The 22,740-nt window shown below is 40.4% G+C and overlaps 1 protein-coding gene across 3 annotated transcripts; it reads right to left on the bottom strand.

Annotated features, from left to right (window-relative positions):
• Positions 1-10,110: 10,110 nt before the first annotated feature.
• On the bottom strand, positions 10,111-22,006 carry LOC309697264 (dystroglycan 1-like). 3 transcript variants are annotated; one of them, XM_082519038.1, is made up of 3 exons: positions 21,707-22,006; positions 15,087-15,653; positions 10,111-14,025 (listed from the first exon to the last, which is right to left on the bottom strand). In XM_082519038.1, exons 2-3 carry the CDS (start codon positions 15,507-15,509, stop codon positions 11,719-11,721), a joined length of 2,730 nt encoding a protein of 909 aa, XP_082375164.1. In that variant the 5' UTR covers positions 15,510-15,653; positions 21,707-22,006; the 3' UTR covers positions 10,111-11,718. The 3 variants fall into 3 exon arrangements, with proteins under 3 accessions (XP_082375164.1, XP_082375165.1, XP_082375166.1); XM_082519039.1 differs by having other exon boundaries at positions 21,865-22,006; XM_082519040.1 differs by lacking the exon at positions 21,707-22,006 and adding an exon at positions 21,583-21,700.
• Positions 22,007-22,740: the final 734 nt, after the last annotated feature.

Raw genomic sequence — 22,740 nt, 5'->3', positions numbered from 1 at the left:
GCACCTGTTCTGTAGGCAGCACATTCCAGGGAGACTCAAATGGGAGAAAGAATCATCAAAGGAAGGAAACTAATCATGGTGGACTAAGAGTAAGGCACATTCCACCAGGAGGGCTTAAATGTTTGAAACTTTTAAGGGATGCCAGTCACAGATTATAAGACATGGAGTATTTGATGCAGAACAATAGGTTTTATGGGCTTTTTAAAAATGTACACCAGCTTGAAAAGAGTTCTGGCTCTTAAGAGCTGTCTAGTTACAAAAATTGTCAAAACTGTCTTCTCTGTCTACGAATTACAAGCCTGCGCGACCCAATTTGGATGACAAGGTGATGGCGCTGCGCTGTGAAATGTGCGTTTTAGCGCGCACATCATGTGACTTGTAAAAGTCCTGGCACCGAAGGCTCAGGCTTTCTTCTATCTGAGTTTTCATGTCAGTTTGGTCCAGCTCCGCCTTTGAGGAAAGCCTTCTTTATCTTGTCAGAACTCCTGATGCGCGCTTTCACAGACAATTTACTGATGCTGGGTCTAGATTAGCTCTGTTTCATGGCTCCTGGGCTCTGGGCTCTCCTATCTCTCCATAAATGTCCAATTATCCAACTCCAGCCAGACCGAAACCTTATCTGCTTCCCATCAGTGACCAACTGAAGCCTGATATAACAGGGGGTGGATAAAGACACTCTTCACTCCACTTATTTCTTCCCCGCTGCATCTTGTACTGGAAACCTCCTTCTGATGCTTTTTGTTTACCAGCATCTTTTCCTTCCACTGCATTCCTTCTGTTCTCCAGAAACCAGGCCAGTTACCATTACCAGTACACAGTGACGTCAAGATTTCATAAGTACAGTAAGCTAGCCACTGGCTAGGCATGAGTCATAACATCCACCATCTTCTCATTGACTCTAATTATCATATGAAGAAAGATCACTTGTAAATTTTGTTGCTCCACCAGTGAAATGCTGTTCATTCATTCGCTCCTTTGTTTGTTTTTCTTGAAGTGATACATGAAAATATACAATGCCTTTCACTCCAAGTGAATAATTAGTCCGGGGTGCCATTCCTTATCTGTCGGTCCACAGAGCAACACCTTGGCCATGCTTTGGCTGCACATCGTGTGTATGCATGTGTGTGTTTGTCACAGTGTTATTGCATTTTTAATCAGCGGAAGAGACTAGGCCTCATTCTCATCACATTAGTGTCTCCTGGTATTTATTTCTCTCTCTCTCTCTCTCTCTCTCTCTCTCTCTCAGTGCCTGGGGGGGGGGGGGGTGTCGGTGGGTGGAGAGAATAGATTTGAAATTTGCTCGTTTGACAGTCGTTAGAGATATGGATTCTGACAGTACACAATTAGCTCAGTCACCTCCTTTATCTTCACTCATCTTCGGCTGAGGGATTTAGTATATGTCGCTTCTAATGTAATGATGGTTATACGTCTCTCACCGCCTCTCTCTACGTCTTCCTTTCCCATCTCTTCAATAGCCAAACTTCTAATTCTAGTTAATGATTATTCGAAAATTACATATCTGACTTCATGGATTTAATTGACTGCTGTGTTATTAGCATGGCTGAGTGAGACGAATGCTCTTCAGAATTTGCAGCTGAGTAGGTGCGCTAATCTGCCACTTTCCCCCAATTTCCCCTGTCACAAAAATGCATTCATGGAGAAAAGACGTACGCGAGCTGGCATAGATCTTATGAATATGTTGCATATTTGTTTCCCGCCTTGGCTGCGTGGAAGATGTAGCACACTCTCAGGAGCGTGTACTTGTATAGAATAAAGTAGTACATTTCTACCACTGAATCACAGCTCAGGTTCAGGACACAAACAAAAGCCAACAGCATTTAAAACAAGGCAGATCATCTGTGGCTCAAACAGGAGCTGACAGAGATAAGTGCTGGCTGAGTGTGAAATTTAACTAGAGAGCTAAGCCCTTGATTTCAGGGAGCATGGCATAAACAATGCATTTCCACATCCCACACAGATCACTGTTATTTCAAAGAAAAGTAAACGCCTAAAGAGAATCAAAATACCAAGATGGAAATGAATAGTTGGGGAAGAGTGATAGAAAATCCACATCAAACAAAAATGAAATGAAAGTGAAAACCAAAACGGTGCTCCTTTTTGTTTGGGAGTAGATTAGTAAAATCAGCTGTCTGGCTGTTATACTTTCATTTTTATACACTTTCTGCTGATCCTGTCTCGGGCACATAAATACACACGAATCCAACTTTAAAAGCTTATACCCACATGTTTTGCTTTGGGCATTGTGCAGGACGTGTACAGTGCAATGATTATAAATCAATTCAAAGTGTGACTTATACTCTTACCTCACGCACTACATCACTGAGGATCGTGTGTCTCATTTTTCAGTTGGCGGTGGAGTGCGGAGAACTCTCCATTTGATTAAACTCTACCCAAAGGCTGCATCAATTATGTATCTTCACAATGGAGCTAATGGACTGCAATAGCAGTTGAAGATGACTTGACTAAATTTCCACATGACATGACCAGAAAAATATCACTTTGGCAATCTAACCCTCCTGAACAGCTTGCCTTGAATGATAAAAGATCAGGTCTGCTTCTGGCTTATTAAATAAAATCACATTTTCTTTAGTTAATTTTTCTGTTTCTCTGGGTAAAACATTCTGTCCTCTGACAGATCTGTCTCATCGTGGGAGATCCTTATACACGCCATACACGTGTAAGCATATGTTCACGTAGCCGCTCTGCTACTCAGGAGACAGTGCATATTCCTTATTGTAACTGTGTGGGGTTATGTGTGTGCACTGCATGTCTCAGCTCAGCTTGCAATCCATTTACCTTGTGATCCAGTTTCTAGAATTCTGGTCTCGGGGGTTTTGATCCCATGAGTGGACCCTCACAGCGAACAGAAGGGGCCCGCCAAGCTCCGACCACACTGTCACTGACCCATCTGGCCATCAAGCCAGCAGGGAGTAAGACCAAAGCTGTGCACAAACATCCTGTGCTTACATGAGCCTTGCAGACTGCACAATGCCTGTAAAAGGTAGAAATGGTGTACAGCAGCAACCACACACTGAGAAACCCTCATGTTTTATTTTGATGTGCTGTGTGTTGTCCGGACCATGTATAATGACACAGGGCAGAGAGTTTCCAGCTAAATGCATACCACAAAGAGCAAGATGCGGCACGGTGCATAAACTGACAGTGATCCTGCTGCTGTGTTGTGTATAATTTAGAGCCGAAACAACATGTTGCTTCAGCTGTGATCTTTTCAAGTGAAGCGGAGGTTGGCTCGACATGACATTACAGAGCAAAGGGTTATTTAACCTGACCTCAATGCTGTTGTTTCTCCTTTACTTTGGAATGCAACGCCGCATAAATGGTTCAAGTGACCTCTCACACGACAAGTGTCTGCCGCGCGCCCTCAGCTGCCGCAGTAAGCCTCAGCTTAAAAGGCTGCGCTCACCATTAACGCCGGTGCAAGGCGAATTCTGTCATGTTTCATCCCCGAGTCGATTGTGAAAGTCTCCCAACTTCTTAGCTTTGTCATGCCTCTGAAAATCCACAGCCTCGACGCAAATGGGCTCCTTCCATGACTGAAGACGAGGATTTCCATCCCCAGCTCTGGAATGGATCCAATTTATGAGATAAGGAGCAAAATGCAATTACTCTACACTTTCTAAATCTGTGACTGAATGATGGAGTCTCACAGTTGTCTCAACTTATCTCATTTTCTAATTATAAGTGTGACTCAAGAGAGAGCCGGCACGTTTTATTATCACCGGGAACTGACCGAGGATCACTTCTTTGCTGATGCACTGTTTAATACATAGCATCACATGCATCGATGATACCTTCATTGTTGAGCATGTGATGCCATGGTAACCCTTCTGGAAGGTAATGAATTGAAATAAACACAAATATCTTGTAATAGGATCTTGCTGTCTATACATGCAGAAACTGATTAATGATAATTGCACTTTTGTGTTTAGTTGGCCACAGCTTGAGGCTACCTTTTATTACTCTACAAAAGATGTGATGATCTCATGCAAAGGGCATTAATCAGTATCTTTGCCATGATGTGATGCTACTGCCATCTATTGATACTGCAGCATCTAGCTTTGCTTTCCCCCCGTGCCTTAAAAGCCTTCAGATATCTCACATCACATCTCTAAATGTAAGACCTGTGCAACCAGTACTGACAAATGACAAAATGCAGTAGTTCTGAAGAGACTTCCTGTTCAGTGCTAAGGGCAAAGAAGCTCATTGTGTCTCTGTTAAAAAGCATTTAAATTGACTTACCTAATTCTTTCACAAGATGGTGCTGGAGTCATTGCTGATGGGAGAGCAAGCTGTGGCCTGAGATGAAGAATTCATCACGATCATTTTCAGTGCCATACTTAGGTGCATATTTAGTTTTCAATTTTATTACGAATATACAATCTGTCTAACCCCAATCTTCCTCCTCATTACTTTAATGTGCCGCTAAAAGAGAAAAATTTCTAGAAAATGTGATGCAAAATACCAAAAACAATATACAAAAACCTAAAAATACCACAGTGGTATACAGCAATGCTCATTTGTGAGAGCAAAAATGAAAAACAGTCCTTTTATTTGCAGTTAACCAATTCATAGGCCTATGTGCAATTTAGTTATGGCTTAAAAACAAAAGAAAGTAAAAATATGCTTCTCTGGGTGATTGGGTCCTGGCAATATACTATGATATATGCATACAATAATACATTCTGTGTATAAAGTTGAAAATGGTGTTGAACTACCCAAATGCATGCTCTGTTAGACTTATTTGTAGCACAGATTCAACAAGGTGCTGGAAACATTGCTCAGAGGTTTGGGGGCATATTGGCACGATAGCATCGCACAGTTTCTGCAGATTTGTTGGTTGCACATCAATGAAGAAAATTTCTTGTTCTGCCACATTCCAAAGGTGCTCTATTGGATTGAGATCTGGTTGCTGTGGAGGCCATTTGAGTACAGGGAACTCATTCAAGTTCAAGAAACTGCTTTTCTGATGACTGCTTCCAGCAAGATACTGCACCATATCAGCTCAGATCATTACAGATGGGTACACTGTGGTCACTGTGGTCGTAAAGGGATGAACATGGTTAGCAACGATGCTCAGTAAAGATGCTCAGTCGGTACTAAGGGGCCCATAGTGTGCCAAGAAAAAATATGGGATTAACCTTGTTAAATAAAGGTTAACGAAAAGGAAGATGTTTGGTTTGAACTTCAGAAGGTCATCTTGTCCATGTCTGCGACATGAGTTCCTACCATGTAAATAACTGATTAGAGATCTCCATTAAGAAGAAGTATGTTTTATTCATATTTACCATAAAAGCTCCCATCTATGATGAAAAAGAAAAAGGAAAAAAAATGCTCATATGAGGAGATAATAACCAAAGTGACCTACTAGCAGTAAAAAAAGCCAGTGTTGACATGAGTTAGCAAATTAGCACTCAGGCTAGCAGGATGCCCGTGCATTTACACCACAAAACCAAAGGTAAAAAGAAGTCTCTTCTTCTGTTGTACAAAGTTTATAGTGAATTATTTTATCAAATAAACTTCCTAGTTACTCGTGTACTTACAAGTTTCGTGTAAAAAATTTGTTTATTTTGCTAATGATGCTACACAATTTAAGCTAGCAGTATCATTTAAAATTTAAATGCATTTAATGTTTTATTTTTATTTCTAGCATTGATTTTGTTTTTATGTCCTTTGAATGATAAACACATTCTGGCTTTAGCAGATCTGGCTTTGGTTCAGTTTAGTTTTGCTTGGCAGCATTTTTAATATTTTAGTACCTTGAATGCTGAGGTTAAAGTCTACCTCTCCTTATAGATACTCTCCAACCGCAGCACATTCTGCATGATTTAATATGGCCATATGCAAGACATTTTTATGGATTGCTAATAATAACATTTAAAATATATAACTTGTGTTTCGCTGACAATTATCCTTCATCGTTATTATGTTTTTTATTATGGTGCTTTCTTCCTAATGGGAAACAGAGTGCCACATTTCTTGGGCTTTGGGCATCTAATGAGGCCTATTACTAAGCCGTCCATATCACATGGTGCTGCCCACCATCATACCCTCTCTGCTACTTCCAGTGCTTAGTAGCAGATCGCCTTACCGCCCCCTCAACACTAAGGTACATACAATGACTGATTAGTTTTTCCTTTTTAATCAAGAGAAAAGTTTGTGTCAATAATACAGGGCAATGGAAATAATTACCCTCCTGAGCATAATAACAGCCTGGCTTGGCATGGCTACCGGTGTAATTAGAAATTGTTATGACGGTAGGAATTATAAACACACTTACAAAACAGTATTTCTGATTAGCGGATACAGCTTGAGTTGCATAAACATCTAATGTGGGTACGTCGATACCCGTGAAAGAATTTCAATAACTAAACGCATAAAGTCAAGTATTTGTATTTATCTGTATCTACAGCTGCAGGCTCTCTCATTTTAGAAATGAAAAGTTCAGAAATAAATGAGATTAGTGGCTTTGTGTGAAGAGCTGCAAAGCAACCGCAACAGCAGGTTTTCGAGTAAAGTGCATCAGACACATCAACAACTGAAAGGTCAGTTCAGTTTTCACGAGCTTATACATTTTTCATCACATACATTAACTTTCATTCCAGGTACATTATTAATGAGTGCAGTGGGGGAGGCTGATGAAGTGAGAGATTGGCAGGGTATAAAATAGCCTCAACTCCACATTCTGATGTACCCTACTATTACATCTATTTATTGATCAGCTCAGCTCCATTTCTAGAATCAAATCACTCAGCTGTAGCAATTAGGTAAGTCTTCACCTGGAGTATAAATAGAAAGCAAACGTGCTATCCCTTTGTTTCAAGTCCTTCACCATGTTTAGCAAATTTGTTCATTTTACCAAACAAGGTCCAGCTTGAGTTCTTTCTTTTTAAGAAAAAGAAAAGATACAAACAACTGTTCTTGTCCTCTGTGCCTTTCCTCGACTCCAGAGCTGCTGATATTAGAAACTGTGACTCTTACTGCTCAGCAACACAGTGGTGTGTTATCATAACGGCATATCTAGACGCGACATATCTTTGGTCGTGTTGAACAAAGCAAGCCAGAGGCGATCCTGCAGGTGTTAATGGTTTGGTAAACAGTTTTTAAAATTCCCATCATTAGAAAGTCATTAAAAATATCCGAGCAATCTTTAAGACATAATGCCAAAATGAATAATAGGGGAAAATTCACCCAAGTGAATTGATTTTCTTAATACATTCAGATAAAACTAAATACTACAAAGTGAAGAAGATTAGTGTCACTGAATATATATATATAGTTTGGGGTCATGACTTTCTTCTCAAAACTATTAGAAAAAAAAGTCAGATAAATTAAAGTGTACTGAAGACCTTCTGGTGACACTTAACGGCCTAAAACCTCTTTTTTTTTGGTCAATCTAATGATCCATACGGTGTACAAATGCTCTTAAGTTAATAAAAATCTGGCTAATATTACTGCAAGAGGAGGTGCCATGTCTTCATATTTAAACAAGACACCCCCGACATTAAAAATCACCTGCCTAATACTGTGTAGGTCTCCCCTCATCCACGAAAACGTCGGGCTTGCTGAGGTGCATGCTGTAGGAGCTTGTTTCGATTAGAATCTGGGGATTTTGGACTTCTTGGGCTCTCTGTCATGATCCTTCAGCAGTTTTCGATTTAGCGCTGTGAGGTGCAGTGTCTGGCCATCAGGCAGTGGTTTTGCCTTGAAGGAGAGCTCTTGGCAAGCAACAGTATTTAGGTGGGTGGTAGGTAAGTAGCGTCCACTGTGCTAGTGCCAGAAGCCAAGTTTCTAACATAACATTGCATTGAAATAAGTTAATCAGTGTTACACACTTCACCTGTCAGGGCTGTGGTTAATCTGTGCAGTGTTCAATCACACAGTTAGTGCTTGGAGGAAACAGAGCTTTTAAGTGCTGGCCACTAATATCTCCTGTAAATGAATCAGTCGCCCACAGTTAGATGGTTGTTGGCTAACTGATAAATGATTATTACCTTCAATTTGTAACATAATTCACCTCATAATGATCAATTATGTGTAATAGAGACTGGTGAGACTGAGCAAATGAGAGCATAATTACAGAACTGCCAAAGAAATTTATAATGTAATTTTTGAAATTCATGGACATTTTCTGCATAAACCTTCACCTGCTACAGATACATGACTTACGTATAACAAGTTATGGGAATAAGTCCTTTCTAAAAAAAATAAAAGCGGTCTTTCTTTCTATGTAATGCTATCTAAAGAAATAGCAGAATATAAAGTACATCAAATAGGTCCTGAAGTGTACACCACTGCCATGATGTTTCACAGCAATTCACAGTTTAATGATTTTTCTCGGACTACGCAAAAACCAATCAAAATGTCATGTATTGTAATTTGAAAATATACGTTTTCCAAAGCAGCATGGGTCGGCAGCATGTCAACTGTTTTTGACCTTTTTTGAATAAGCCATTGTAACAACAACTCTATACTAAAAGAATTTGAAAGCAGATATTAGTCATTGTTATTGATATTTCTCCAAGAGACGTAGGAGCATGGAGCCTAAAAAAAGGAAAACTGCCCACCGAAATGCCACAGAAAGGGAGCCCTTTTCTTAAAATATCACACCGTCTCGCAGGGGCTGCTTGCTGTGTGCTTGGTTTATTACAACAAAGAGAGCATAGCTCATGCTGCAAACCCAGCCAACTACAGGAGCCAAATGTAGCATGCTTGTGTAAACGCTGTCAAGAATGTGGCAACATTTTAAGACTGTACCATTATCTACTCCGCTGACTCAAATTCAAGCTCGACTTTGCACAGATGCCCGATTTGCAGAAAAGTTGTCACTGATTACGTGCAAATCAATGACAGTTTGAACAGTTTGAATATACCTGTTCAACTGCTCATTAGCATAACTGATCAACTGATCATGACAGCAACTCAATGCATTCAGTCATGTAGACATATTCAGAACAACCTGAACACTTTTTCAGCTGTTGTTGAAAGACAGAATAATACCCTAATACACACACATACAGAAATTGCTGATCTACTATGATTTTCCTGCACAAACACCTCTGGGGTTTACAGAAAATGCCTTGTTGATGCCAGAGGTCAGGGGAGAATGCCCAGACTGTGTTGAGCTGACAGGAAGGCAAACCATTTGTTGCAAGGTACGCAGAAGAGTATCTCTGAACACAGGAGATGGGCTAAACACTGGGCGCCACTCCTGTCAGCTAAGAACAGGAAACTGAAGGAACATTTTAAAGTAAGCTGGACAATAAAAGATTGGAAAAATGTCGCCTGGTCTAATGAGTCCCAATTTATGCCGAGACATTTGGATGGTGGGTCAGAATTTGGCATAAACAACATAAAAGCATGGAACCATCACACCTTGTATGAACGATTCAGGCTGCAGTTGGTGTAATGATGTGAGGGTTTTCGTCGCATACTGTGGGCCCCTTAGCACCAATTGAGCATCGTTTAAATGCCTACCTGAGTATTGTTGCTGAGCATCTCCATCCCTTTATGGCCACAGTGTACCCATCTTTTGATTGCTGCTTCTAGCAGCATAACACACTATGTCACAAAGCTCAATCATCATCAGACAGTGAGTTCTCTGTACTCAAAAGGTCTCCAGAGCCACCAGATCGCAATCCAATAGTGTAGCTTTGGAATGCGGTGGAAAGGGAAATTTAACATCATGGATGTGCAGCTGACAAAACTGCAGTAACTGTTTTATGCCATTATGTCAATAATAAAATAATGCTGAATACCTAGTAGAGAGGTGTAATAATAAAGTACATATAAACAATTGATCTACTAATCGGAAGGTTGGTGCATTCTAAATATCCTTGGTCAAGATCCTAATCCAGAGTTGCTCTCTGATGAATCCATCGGAGTATGAATATTCGACAGAAAGCACTTAAGCATGGAAAGAAAAAAAGTGCTTGTATGAATAGGGGTGAATGAGGCATATTGTATCATGCTCTCAGAGTACTCAGATATAGAAAGCACTATATAAGAACTAGTCTTTAGTTTCTGTCACGAGTTGTGTTTATCTCCCCTGTAATACACACAGACACATCATCATTGAAAACATGTTTAATGCTGCACCATGTTCTCAAATAAATGGGACTTTACACCATCTTTGAGGCTTTACAAATAGTATTACATTTTATTAATATATTTTCATAAAACAAGTTTAAGACTGTATCAAAAACTCAGTAAAAACATTAGATTTTTAACCATTTTTTCTTATGGTGATATCAGATATGAAATGTACATAATTCACATATTATAGTGGTTTCTTTGATCCCCCATCATATTGAGAATTTCTTTTGTGATGGGCAGGTAAACATTTTATACCCTCACAAACTATAAAGTCTTTTTTTATGATTGTGATCATAAATCTAGACATACAATTAAAAAATAAAATAATTTCCCAATCTGCCCCCTCCCCCCGACTAGGTTTACTGATAAAACACTGACATTATGGAGTGGTTTAATTTCACAGGCACACAATTATGTACATCCCCTTGTCCCCATGCCTCATCTGAACTGACAACAGGCAGTGCACTAAGCATAACAGTGCAACACCTAGAGGCAGAGCAGTGATAATACAGTACTCTTACACCCACCCGCCCCCACACCAACAAAACCAACTGAATATAAGACAGTGGATCCAACTCATCGGGTACGTCTCCATTTCTCATACTGTTCGAAAGCACAGCATTCCTATGGCCCCTTTGTTATCTTTCCAGCATCCCTACAAGGTTTGCCTCGTGACCGCAGACATCTCACAGGCAGATTCAGTGGCACAGATGAACAAAAATAAAATCATTTGTTTTGTAACTTAATTAGGCTACAGCTACAACAGGCGTGATCAGTGTAATGTTCTTTTGTGATCTAGTACCAGAGGAATTTCAGTCATGTAATGAGTTCAAGGATACATTTTTTTTCCCCCTCTCCTCCTCATTCGACCACCACGTAATGCTTTCGCTTCTGCGCAAGACACATAGTGCAAGGTTTAACAAGAATTTGCATAAGTGCAACATTTGCATGTTATTGTCGAGAGGGAGGCAAAAAGCATAGAAGAGAACAGGGAAAGACTCATGTCTAAGAAACAAACTAATTTTTTGTGTAAATAAAATGTTTCATGCTTTCAGTTTGGCATTATGAATTTCATTCCCCTCTAGAAATAACAGGTGCAAAATCTTAGTAAACCTAGCCGAAAAGACAGATAAGAGTGATATAGAACTCATAAAGATTAACATTGTGAGGAAGAGCCTCAAGTCTGTTGTCATGGTGACATCTGCTCAATGGCCCTGTGGGCTTCATTTTTTCCTGCTTCTTTATTATTTTCTATACAATAGAAATAGTACATCATTGAAGATAAAATTGACTCCTCTTGGCAAGAACAGACAAAAAAAAAAAAAAAAAAAAATATGCAAGAAGTCAAAAGCAGATCTGAAGGACAAAGAAAAATTAAACAGTTTTTCATCCATTCGCCCTGTGCCTGTAGTTGAATTGTATGATGTATTGTCTTATCCATGTTGGTGAGATATATGATTATGGTTGCCTGCTTCTCTATAAAGTCAAAGCCATTTCATTAAACATGTAAAATTACTCCTGTAGTAATTCGACAAGCATCCCTAGATTGCACCTGCTTTCAAAACTCAAAGCCCCTGGTGTGCGTTAGGGAGGCACATAGGGAGGAGGTGACCTGTACGCGGTCATGTTCTTAGGGCGGGAGCCTTTGCCCTCTATGGGCACAGTAAATGGTGGGGGAGGCTGGTAAGGTGGGGCATTAGGATCATCATCTTGATAAACTGAATATTCCTCCAACAGATCCTGGTTTAGCAGGGTGCTGTGAGGGCCAGACATGTTTGGGTATTCTGGAGGAGGAAGTGGGGGCTTTTCCTCCTGGAGGATAAGAGGAATGCTGGAGGACGGTGGTGACTTTGAATCATCCAACTCATCTGCAAATATTATTGGAACGCCCTTCTTGATGAAAGTTGCTTGCTCCTCTATGGTCATCTTCCCCTTACGCTTCTTGCGGTAACAAACCATAGCAATGATTCCAGCGATGAGCAGCAGGGCAGCTACTACTACAGCAGGAATGACAGTGTGCAGGTAAACGTCATCAGGGCCCTTAATTGGATCAGGTGAAGGCGTAGCTGTAGGAAGCTCAGGCATTGGCACCTCTCCTGGTGGAATGAATGTGTAATGTTGGCATTTATTGGTGCCACGAACTGAGATGTTAATGGGTTTGAATTCAGGCTCCATGGCTTTGATAAAGACCACTTTAGGGGTTCCTTGGGGATCAGCAATCCTGTTGCTGAGAATTGTGATCTGGTCCTTTGGACAAGGACTCTGCTGGAGACTGTTATTGGTCCATTCCACAACAATTGAGCCCCTAGTGATGCTTCTTAAGGTCACTGTGCTGCTGTTCCGATCTCCCAGGGCATAAGCCAACTTCTTAGTCAAAAGAATCTTTTTATGCACATCATTGCTTAAAGTGTTGGGGTCACCATGAAAACGAGCAGCAAACATTACTGAAGGTTTGTTATTATTAGACCAGCGATGGACTCTAACCTCAAACGCATCCATGATACTCTTCCCCCCTTTGTCAGTGGCTAACATGAAATACTCATGATTCCCCTCATGTTGCTCCTCTGGAAGGCCATACAAAAGCTGGATAGTGCTGTTGAACTGGATCCAAGATGTTTCAGTTACTGGTTCTTTGGGTGTCTTCTTTAAAGTCAAACGCAGCTTATCAGTAGTACCATCCTCTCGGTCATAAAATGCATCAGCAGCAATCTTAACCTCGAAGTATGTTCCCACCCATGCAGTCACCTGATCAATGGGGTTGCGGATCTCTGGAGTTGTATTAGAGTCCGGAGCAAGAGAGAGAGCTGTTGTGCGCCTAGGTGGTTTAGGAGTTGTGGACTTCGGTTCTCGGGGAGGTGGAGTCGAGGTTTTGGGTTTCTTAGGTTTTTTTGTGGAAGAGGGCTTGGGTTTTTTAGTGGTGCTTGGTGGTGTTGGCACTGCAGTAGCTTCCACAAAAGTAGGCCGGGTCATGGTAGGTTGAATGGGGATAGTGCTTGTAGTTCCTAGTATTCTGGTGGGTTGGGGAGGTCCAAAGACAGGTGTGTGAGCTATCTGATCCCTGACCCTCATGGTAGGCTTGACTGGAAGGGGCAAAGGGCCTCTGACAGGTGGAGCAGAATTATCAGTTGCTGGGGCAATAGAGGGTGATGTTGGAGTGGGAATAACACGTGAATATGGCTCTTGGTTAATAGTTGGAGGAAGCAGGGAGGGCACTGGAGTAGGAGTATTGTACAACTGCCGCCTGACCCGTCTGACTCCCTGGGGCTTTTTATTAACAATGTGCCAGCCAACCACTGGATAGCCCAGCCTAGCTGACATAGTCCCATCCTTTGCTGAGGATTGGACACTGCTAATGTCAGGAACGCTGCCCTGGTCAAGAGCACATCCAACTTTCCATGACAGTAGGGCGCCGTTTTCCACCACTTTCTTTGCATTTCCTGGTCCAGCCATGAAAGCAGACATGTCAAATAAGCGGTTGTTGACAACAGGGACCACCCTCATGTGTTCCAGTGGCACATGAGAGAATTTCCTCATATTGCCCAGTAAGCTGGCCCTCTGTTCAGCAACCATCTTTGTCAAGTCAGCATCCAAGATGACAGTAAGGACAGTGACAGGCTCCTCAGAACCACAGGTGAAAGGCTGCAGGCCACCAATATCAGACTGAAGTGTGATTAGGGGTGGCTCAGTATCAGCTCGTTCTTCTGGGTATACTTCAATAGAGAAGACTGTACTGGGGAATACTTGGCTACTAGTCTTCTGACTTTGCTCCTCACCTGACACCATGATATGATATACACCTTTATCTTGCTCCAGAGCCAAACCTCTGAGAATGCAGCTCTCTCTGTCCCAGTATAGCCAGGAGGGTAAAGTCTCCCTTCCCATCTCGGTGAGCTTCAAGAGGGAAACAGGAAAAAACAAAACACGTCATTACCATTTTTTTTTTACAACAAAGATAATTTTGAGATAAAAATTGAGCACATTCATTGACTGCTCCATATCAGAAGTAGCTGCAAATGACTTTGAAAATGTACAAGGATTCAAGTAATATCAAAATTACCTGGTCTGACTAGCAGATTAAATTCTATGACACAGAACAAAGACAGACAAGTATATTTGAAGTAGTAATTCGAAGATTCATAGTCTTGTCTGGAAACATGTGAATCTTTTTTTTTTTTTTTATATTTCACATTGAACGAGCTGCCAGTAAACGGGACCGTCATTCAGTTCAGTTTATCAAATCCTTCCAAACATGAACAGGAAGCCGAGTGAGCGTCTATTCATAATAAGAACTGTGAGTCATCACTCATCATTTTGAGTTATTACTGTATGACAGGATATCATTCTGCATCACCACTTGGGCCAATAATAATCTCATCTCATTCGTAAGTCTGACTTGAACAAATTGCAACAAAGTCAGCTTCAATCAGCAGTGATACAGTGATCAAATCTGAAGGGTAAATGGGATAAGACAAATCTCCACACCAACTGAAATTCAAGGCGAAAAAAAGAGACAAGACTCAGAACAACAAAAAATAGGTAATGTGTTAAATTTTGTTTCCTCAACCACACTTAAGTTCAGTTATACTTTCATTAGAGGCCCAGAAAAAAACAAAAATTTAACACACTTTTCTATATAGCTTTCATTTAGTTTAGTATAAGAATGAATTTTAACCGGGGGGGGGGGGAGAGACCCTTAACATTCAGTTGTCTTTTTTTCTCCTACACTACATCCACACTGAAGAGGAATATGGTTGTATTTTCCAACAAATAAAAGGAGCTCAAATCTACTATGCAAACTTTATTAATATAGACCATTTTTGTTACCATTTGTACAGCAACATTGTTCTTTTCTTCACAGAGAAAGATTTTTTTTAAAATGTTAATTTATAATTAATAAATTGCCACATATATCACCATTAGATTCATCTCAATGATTTTGCTGGTTTTTTTACCTGCACACTGCAGCCTGCATGGGCACGTCCTGGTGGTACCTTCAACTGGAACACCTGGCCCACAGTTGCTGAGGAGTCAGGGATACTGGTGTGCACTCCCTCATTCTTTGCAGAGGAATCTGGGACAGCTGTGGGCGGCCCTTCACCAACTAAGGATGCTGCAGCGTTGAGCTCAGAGAGCACAGAGGACTGCATGGATGCCTCTAGTTCCACAGATATCATCTCCACAAGTGTCTCTTGCTGTTCTGGTACTGTGCCCTGAGTCAGGGTCGCCAGAAGCCCCATTATCAGAGGGATAGTCCTGCACGAAATAAGCCTGCTCCCCCCAGCATCCCCACAGCTCACGTCTCTCCGTTTATAGTGCATAGCAATAGGCCTTTGGGCTGCCCAACAGATGTCTATGAACAACTGAAGAGGCCACATGCACTGAAGTCAAACTGATGATATGCTTGACAGTCAGATTCCTTAGTGATTGGCTATGCTTGAAAATGCAACGGTTTCTCTTTGTTGTCCTCTGTGATCCATGAAGAGATCTTTGGCAGCCTGCTAGACAGCCATGACATCTGGCTATATAGAAAAGAAAAAAAAAAATGAGGGCAACAAAGTGGAAACATACATAAAAACATCAGTGTAAACATACATCTATTATTACAGGTTGCGTGGTAGTTTCTGCAGACATCTATTATGGTGGGGGTTTTTTGGCACTTGTTTACCAATTAATATTAATGTCCATAATTCTTGGTGTAAATATATGTACTACACAGTAGAGGGTCCTGAAAAATTGCTCAGTGGAAAATAAAAAGGATCTGCTATGACACTTCATTTTTCCATTTATTTAGAATGCTAAATCAGCAACAGAAAAAAAACCTCAATGTCTCACTCTGTCACTGGTCCATAGCCCAGCTTCTAAGAAGGAACCCAGAATTAATACATAATGACAAACCACCACAAATGCCCATTACATTACACATCTGCCAATCCAAAAAAAAATTCACTTTCTGCCAAGAACCCTCAAAACACTATTTGTCTTATTTTATTGATATGCAAATTGCAGCTATGCAACTTTAAATCTGTGGTTTATGGTGTAAAATGGCAACAATTTTTAAGTTATTAAATTGTTTTTTGATATATTAAATGTCTGACATCTTAATTTACAGCTCACCATGGAGTCAAGTACTGTCAAGTATTATGCATGGCCTAGTGAATGAAAAGGATTTGAAACGGTATTAAGCTTTCTCACTGTAATCTAGAGCCACAACATTATTCAGGTAAGTTCCCAAATGCATTCTTCTTTAAAAAAAAAAAAAAAAAAAAAGTTCAATAACAATGTAACATAATGTTAATACATTTTAAATACATTATTAGAAAAAGAAAGAAAAAAAAAGTTGATCACCTAATGATCTTTACTTCTATGCCACGCCATTTTGAGTTATAATGAGTCTCATGAGATGATGGAGTGTCAAAGGTTGTTTGTCTTTGTTGTAAATTTTAATTAGATGCCCTGGGGAGTCTCCATTGCGCTGACCTAGCCAACCCCAATCCTGTAACACTCAAATGGGCACAGGAGGGTCAGCCGTTTGCCCAGAATCCTAATGCTTAACTCGCACAACGTATGACGTCAACAGACACACTCCAATATATTGTCAAATAGTGGCTACACTTGTCCCTCACTAGAATCCCTTTATGTATAATCTAAGCCATAGAAAAACAAAACAGTTAATACACAAATTGCTCATTTATCAATGCTTTATGCTGTCTGGAAAAAACTAACAATAAAAACAATATTACCGGGATGATTCATACAAGAAAGCGCATAAAAACTAAAAAGGGCAGCCGTGCAATGAAAGGAAATGAATGAAAGGAAACTCACAGGAAGCAAGACATCACAAAATATATACACAAGTATTTACTTTACATTGGTGGGAGCACAGGCTGTGCATTATTGTTTTGCAATAAGCCATTAAATTTAATGAACATAATGAAAAGTAATCATTACTGAAATCATCCATGCATGAAACTCTGGTGTACCTGTAAACTGAAATGCAGCAGCAATAACTCTAATGTTCAGATTTGATTGTGTCCCTTACTCGCTCTCCTTTAAAAAGCATTAAGACAATCTATAACATATTTAAACTTGAATCTCTTTGGAAAAGAAAAAAAGAAAAGAAAAAGAAATTATAGTTGCACGGTGGTTAGCACTGTTGGCTCACAGCAAGAAGGTCCTGAGTTCAATTCCACCATCAGGCTGGCGTCTTTCAGTGTGGAGTTTGCATGTTCTCCCTGTGTTTGCGTGGGATCTCTCCGGCTACCTCCCACAGTTCAAAGGCATGCAGTTAGTGGGGTTAGTTTAATCGGTAATTCTAAATTGCCCATAGGTGTGAATGAGTGCGAATTGTTGTCTGTGGCTGTGTGTTAGACAGATTGGCGACCTGCCCAGGTGTACCCTGCCTCTTGCCCTAAGAAAGCAAGGATAGGCTCACCCCCCACCCCGAAAAGGATAAGTGGAAGAGGATGGATGGATGGATAGTTCCTAAGAATAACTGTTACTTGCTACTACATCACTGACACTCAAACACCTGGTTGATCAATTTTATGCAAATAAGACAACCTTTAAAATTTGTACCCATTCTTAGTTCCTACTGTTATCCCCCCCCCCCCCCCCTGCCCCCCAAACTCCTTACACCCATTTAGTAAGCCTTATTTGCAATTTGTGTATTCTAACTCAGCTGATTAAACAGCTGAATGGATGCATTTTCTCTACTGGAAGGTTTTCAATAGAAAGCAATGTTGCAGGTGGGAGTGATCAGAATCTCAGAGGGAATCTGAAACAGCAAATCCTGCACATTATTTGCAGACCTCTATCAATTTGCTCATTTCACTGCTTTTAAAAAAAAAGGAAAAAGAGGAGAAAATTGGAACATCCCTAAGCCAACACCTCTTTTTAAGGTGTTAATAACGTTTATAATATCACACTGCAACTAAGAAGGCATTTGGATGGGATATTTACTTGACTAAAGATACCATGTTGCCTTTGTGATCTAAATTATTCTAAACACATTAAATGTTTTAATTTTAGTGATTTGCTTTAAGTAGCTAAAACATGTTCTTCAGAAAAGCCAATTACGAAAATAACAGTTTACATTACTGTAAAATTTGTAGCTCGAAATATTGTCATTACTTTTGTGGCAAATTAATACCCTTTTCCTGTTAACCCGTCAAAATGGTACAACCAACAACTACTGTTCCACGTTTTAAATATAGATCGTTCAAGTTCTTTTTACAACAAGTGCACATTACAGTAGTTTTCAAGTCAACCAATGCCCCAATGAGACTAAGAGAGGACAACCCTCAATTTATACAGATATATAGATACATATAAGACTATTTTTGTTTGCTTGTTTTGAGCTAATACCATGTGACAACTAATCAGGACACTAAACAGCCACACATGAACAACTCCAAGTACATATACTACAATTACCAGAAAGCTTTAGGTTTATATATGGAACAAAAAACAACAACAAAACTCCAAACCTAAATGTAATAAATTTACTGACATGTAAATTTGGTCACATTTGAGGTTGCTGAACTTGCATGTCTAGACTGTTACAAGCATCACTACCCTGTCTCCCAAATGCGGTTGGATGAATGTCTAAGATAAGATAACCAAAAAAAAAAAAAAACCCCAAAACAAAACAAAAAACAAAATCACAGATCAAAATCCACTGCAGGTATGTTGTATCTCACTCTGATTTGGACTGTTACGACTACACTGCCAGATGGGCAAATGATGATATACAAGAAAAATTCACATTCTGTATCCCCCACCAGCTTGCTGAAGAGACATATCAGAGGAGGAGCATTTTATATACAAAATATATTTACACAAAGGCACTTTAAAACACTAGTTTTAAAAAAAAAAAAAAAAAAAAAAAAAAAAAGAACACAATGGATTTGTTCTTCAAATATGAAGTTTGACGCCTACTCCGCAAAAGAGTACTGAGTCACACCACACCTAACACATAAACCAGGTTGAAACATGTTGCTTATCTGGGATTTTTATCTGAGTCACTTCAGTGGGATTTCAATCCCCTGTCCCTCTTCCCCAGTTCTCTTCTGACTCCAAACCCAGGCAGTCTCTTTAACACACATACATCTTGAATTGACTGCAACATGCAGGCTGAGTGTAAAGACAAAAGGTACTGCTTGAGCCGTGTATCCATCTGTGTTCAAAATGTAAAACACAAACATTACCATGAAAACAGTTTACACCCATAAGCCTTATTTAGACTGAGCACCACACCTCAGGCTGCTGCCACACACAAATGGGGGGGGTAGGCAACATCTGAGCATCAAAGTAAGCTCTCCACAGTGTGACCTAGATTTTAATCACGTTCAGTATGTAGGAAGTTTTAAATAAAAGTCAAACGACATCTCATTAAGAAACATTAAACGTTTCAAATCAATGTGCATTTGTAGTGTTCCAACACGCTGTTCAAATGAACAACTAAACGGCTTTAAAATTCAAACATCTGCATAACAGGGTGTGTTTAAGATGAATAATCCTCAGGACTAATTAGGATGTGTCATTTCAGGAAAAGCCCAGCAATCTAAACATTGTTTTATAAAGAGATTACTCATGAAGTCTGGGTCTCTCTGGTGTTCAAATCATTAAATATATCAAAAATAAACTAAAGTGTTCTTCATCAAAGCACTCATTCAAAAAGAAAATAAAACCTATTCTGGCTTAATTACCTTTCCCATTGCACATAAAAGAGTATAATTATGCACCATTGTTACTGTCATATTTTCTTTGTAGCAGCACTGAGGCCGAGTTACATAGCACTCCTTAAAATATTTAAAGGATACTTTCAAAACCCCAGCATTAACCCAAACCTCATTAAATTGTTCTGTTTTATACACATAGTGGAGCCAAATACATATGCTACAACAAATCATGTTCCTATGACAACTGTATAAATGCTTGAAAACATCAAAACCTCCCCATTTCTATGATAAAGCCTTTTTTTAAAAAAATCTATGGTAAACAAAGCAATGACACAGACTTGAGCGTGGGTGATTTCTGCCCATTTCACATTGAGGCCCACACTAGTGGGGCGACGACACCGTTTAACAGCCGTGGTATCCATGCAGTCTGCAGTTCAACAGTAGTTAAAACTTGAAAACCATCAAAAATAATTAGGGCTCCGATGCACAGTGGCACTCTGGGCCAATTGAATTGACGTACCACATCCAGCAGCCTCTAGATAGTGCATGAGCTGAATAACAAACATATCCACAAGACAAGCTTGCTTTGCAGTTGGATGTTTCCCTTGTGTTGCCCTCCACTCTGTTCAACAAAGTAATGAAATAATGTGGAAAGAAAACACAAAATCGGCCTTGACTGAGTCAAAGTGTAACCTGCCGTGGTGACCTGCGAGCAGCTCGTTTAACGCTACAGGAAAAACTACTGTATGCTGTCAAACGCAGGAAGTCAAATCACACTTCTTTTTTTTCTGTAAATGAATTCACAGCTCTGTAATGCACAAAGACGCAGTGGAGTTTCAGGAGAAAAACAGCAACTAGCCAAATATATTTTAATCTGGAAATTGGTCCTTGTTCAGATCTAGGTTACTGATTAATTTTCCTTCAGTCGTGAGAATTCATTTATGGCCGAGACTACTGATGTTTGTGAGGTTACAACCCGCAAAGCAAGGTTAAAGCGAAGCTAACGAGCTGGTATAACGTCAAAATTCGATATTCACCCAGCTTTAATAGAAAGAAAAAGAAGAGGAAAAAAACACTCAGCCTAAAAGGAAATTAGCGATGTAACAGATGCATATACTGCGGTCGTTTATTTTTTATTTGTGTGTGTTTAGTTAAAAACACCTAATTTACATGTTTATAGGATTGTTAGTAATTTTGGGTAGCCAGTTATTGCCCTGGAGGTAGTGTCAGCTAAGTAACTAAACGTTGGCTACCGGGCCCCGTTTCCTTTGCCCCGTTTCCGTCGGGCTCGGTAGACGAGGCCTTTGTAAATGACAACGCCGCCTACGACGTTCAACCTTGATAAACCATTTGGCAACCCGCAGTAAATAAACTCCACCTTGACTGCAATACAAGCCTCTAAAACTGCAGTAAACGTATAATCGAGGAGCCGCGATGCGTGCCATCCCGAGCCCGTCCATCGCTAGCTCAGGGATGCACCTGTTCTATTCTAGGCGGACCAGAGCAGCGAGCTGCTGCTGGGGCATTCACCACAGATGCCCGACTCTCGCTCTCGGAAAATATAAAATAAAATAAACGCCGCTAATCTCAAACTCATACACGACAAAAATTAGGCTGCATGGCAGCACGCTCCATAAGCCACCGTCCGAATACATCAACTCACAAACACTAAAATCGAAGAACCGGACCGAGGTTTGGTAGCCACCGAACGGGCTAACTAACAAGCTAACAGCAGTAGAGTATAGTGGTGACAAATATAGCTCTTTACCTGCCTCGTCGGCCGAGAGGAGTTCGTGCCACAAAATGCGCCCATTTAAGTAAAGACGAAGAGGCAGCCGTTTTTCTTAGTGCCACTCGTGAAAAAGCAACGGAACCCCAAAATTCAAACTGACCTTGTTAGCGAGCTAACGTTAGCTAACTCGCGCCGTAATGTCTCCTCTTCTACCCTGAGAGCGCAGCGAAGACTTCTCAAATGCCATAAAACATGCGCTTCCCTTTGAGCGCCACGGGAGGAAAAAATAAAAAGTCTAGTATCGTGTGAATAGGGTACCTGGGCACAGTCAAGGTAACATATGTCTCCCCTCTGGGTTGGTAAGTCTACAGACACTTCACAGCTCTGTGTTGTAATTATGTCGGTTACTACCCCTCCCCGGCTGCCTCGCTCTATCCTTCTCTTACACAGGTCTACAGGTTGAGGCCGATCGTGTGTACCAGCGTGACTCCACCTCCCTTTTATTTGGAGACGTGCAGGTGAACGCAGAATAAAGTGATGCAGGACAGTATGCAGCAAAACACAAGTTCCCCAGTAACCTAACCTCACAGTGTTGCTTGCGATGCAAACTTCAGTGAGGGCAAGTATTTCCCTGCAGAGCTTTGTTTTATTTTTATGACAATGTGCCTCTCTGATGATGATTAAAAAGGCAAGTGCAGGTATTCCCACTTGTACTTTTGTTCTGCCGTGAATGTACCCTTTTAACTAACACTCTTGAAGTGATATATTTGACTTTCTTTCTGTGCTTTATAGCAAATATTATGGGGTCATTGCAACGAGTTGGCAAAGATATCTAAGCTGTTGCGGCAACAGTTTAGATTGTGCTTGTTTTTCGCTGGAAACTGGTCAGATATTTTAAGGGTCACTCGTGGTCTGGAGGTTATATTTGTTCAAAGAAGGGTTTTGAAATGATTAACAGCTGAACTGATTTTCTGTTTGTGCTGGTAGAAATACAGTCCGTGTTTGCACATTCTTATCGTCAAAACAAACTAAAAGCTGGAAGTGGGGTATTGTGTGTGCGTGCACGGTTTTCACCAATGTGCATTTGCAAGAGTGATTTTTTTGTTCTCAGACTCCTGAGTGAGGGCAGCTGTAATATTAGTCACAGGGTGCACGCATGTGGTTGTTTATGAGTCCAAGGTTTAAAGGAATTAG

This window comes from Aulonocara stuartgranti, assembly GCF_965226115.1.
Source record: "Aulonocara stuartgranti genome assembly, chromosome: 20".
In the NCBI taxonomy this organism is placed as follows: Eukaryota; Metazoa; Chordata; class Actinopteri; order Cichliformes; family Cichlidae; genus Aulonocara; species Aulonocara stuartgranti.
This window is presented reverse-complemented; position numbering and strand designations above follow the sequence as displayed.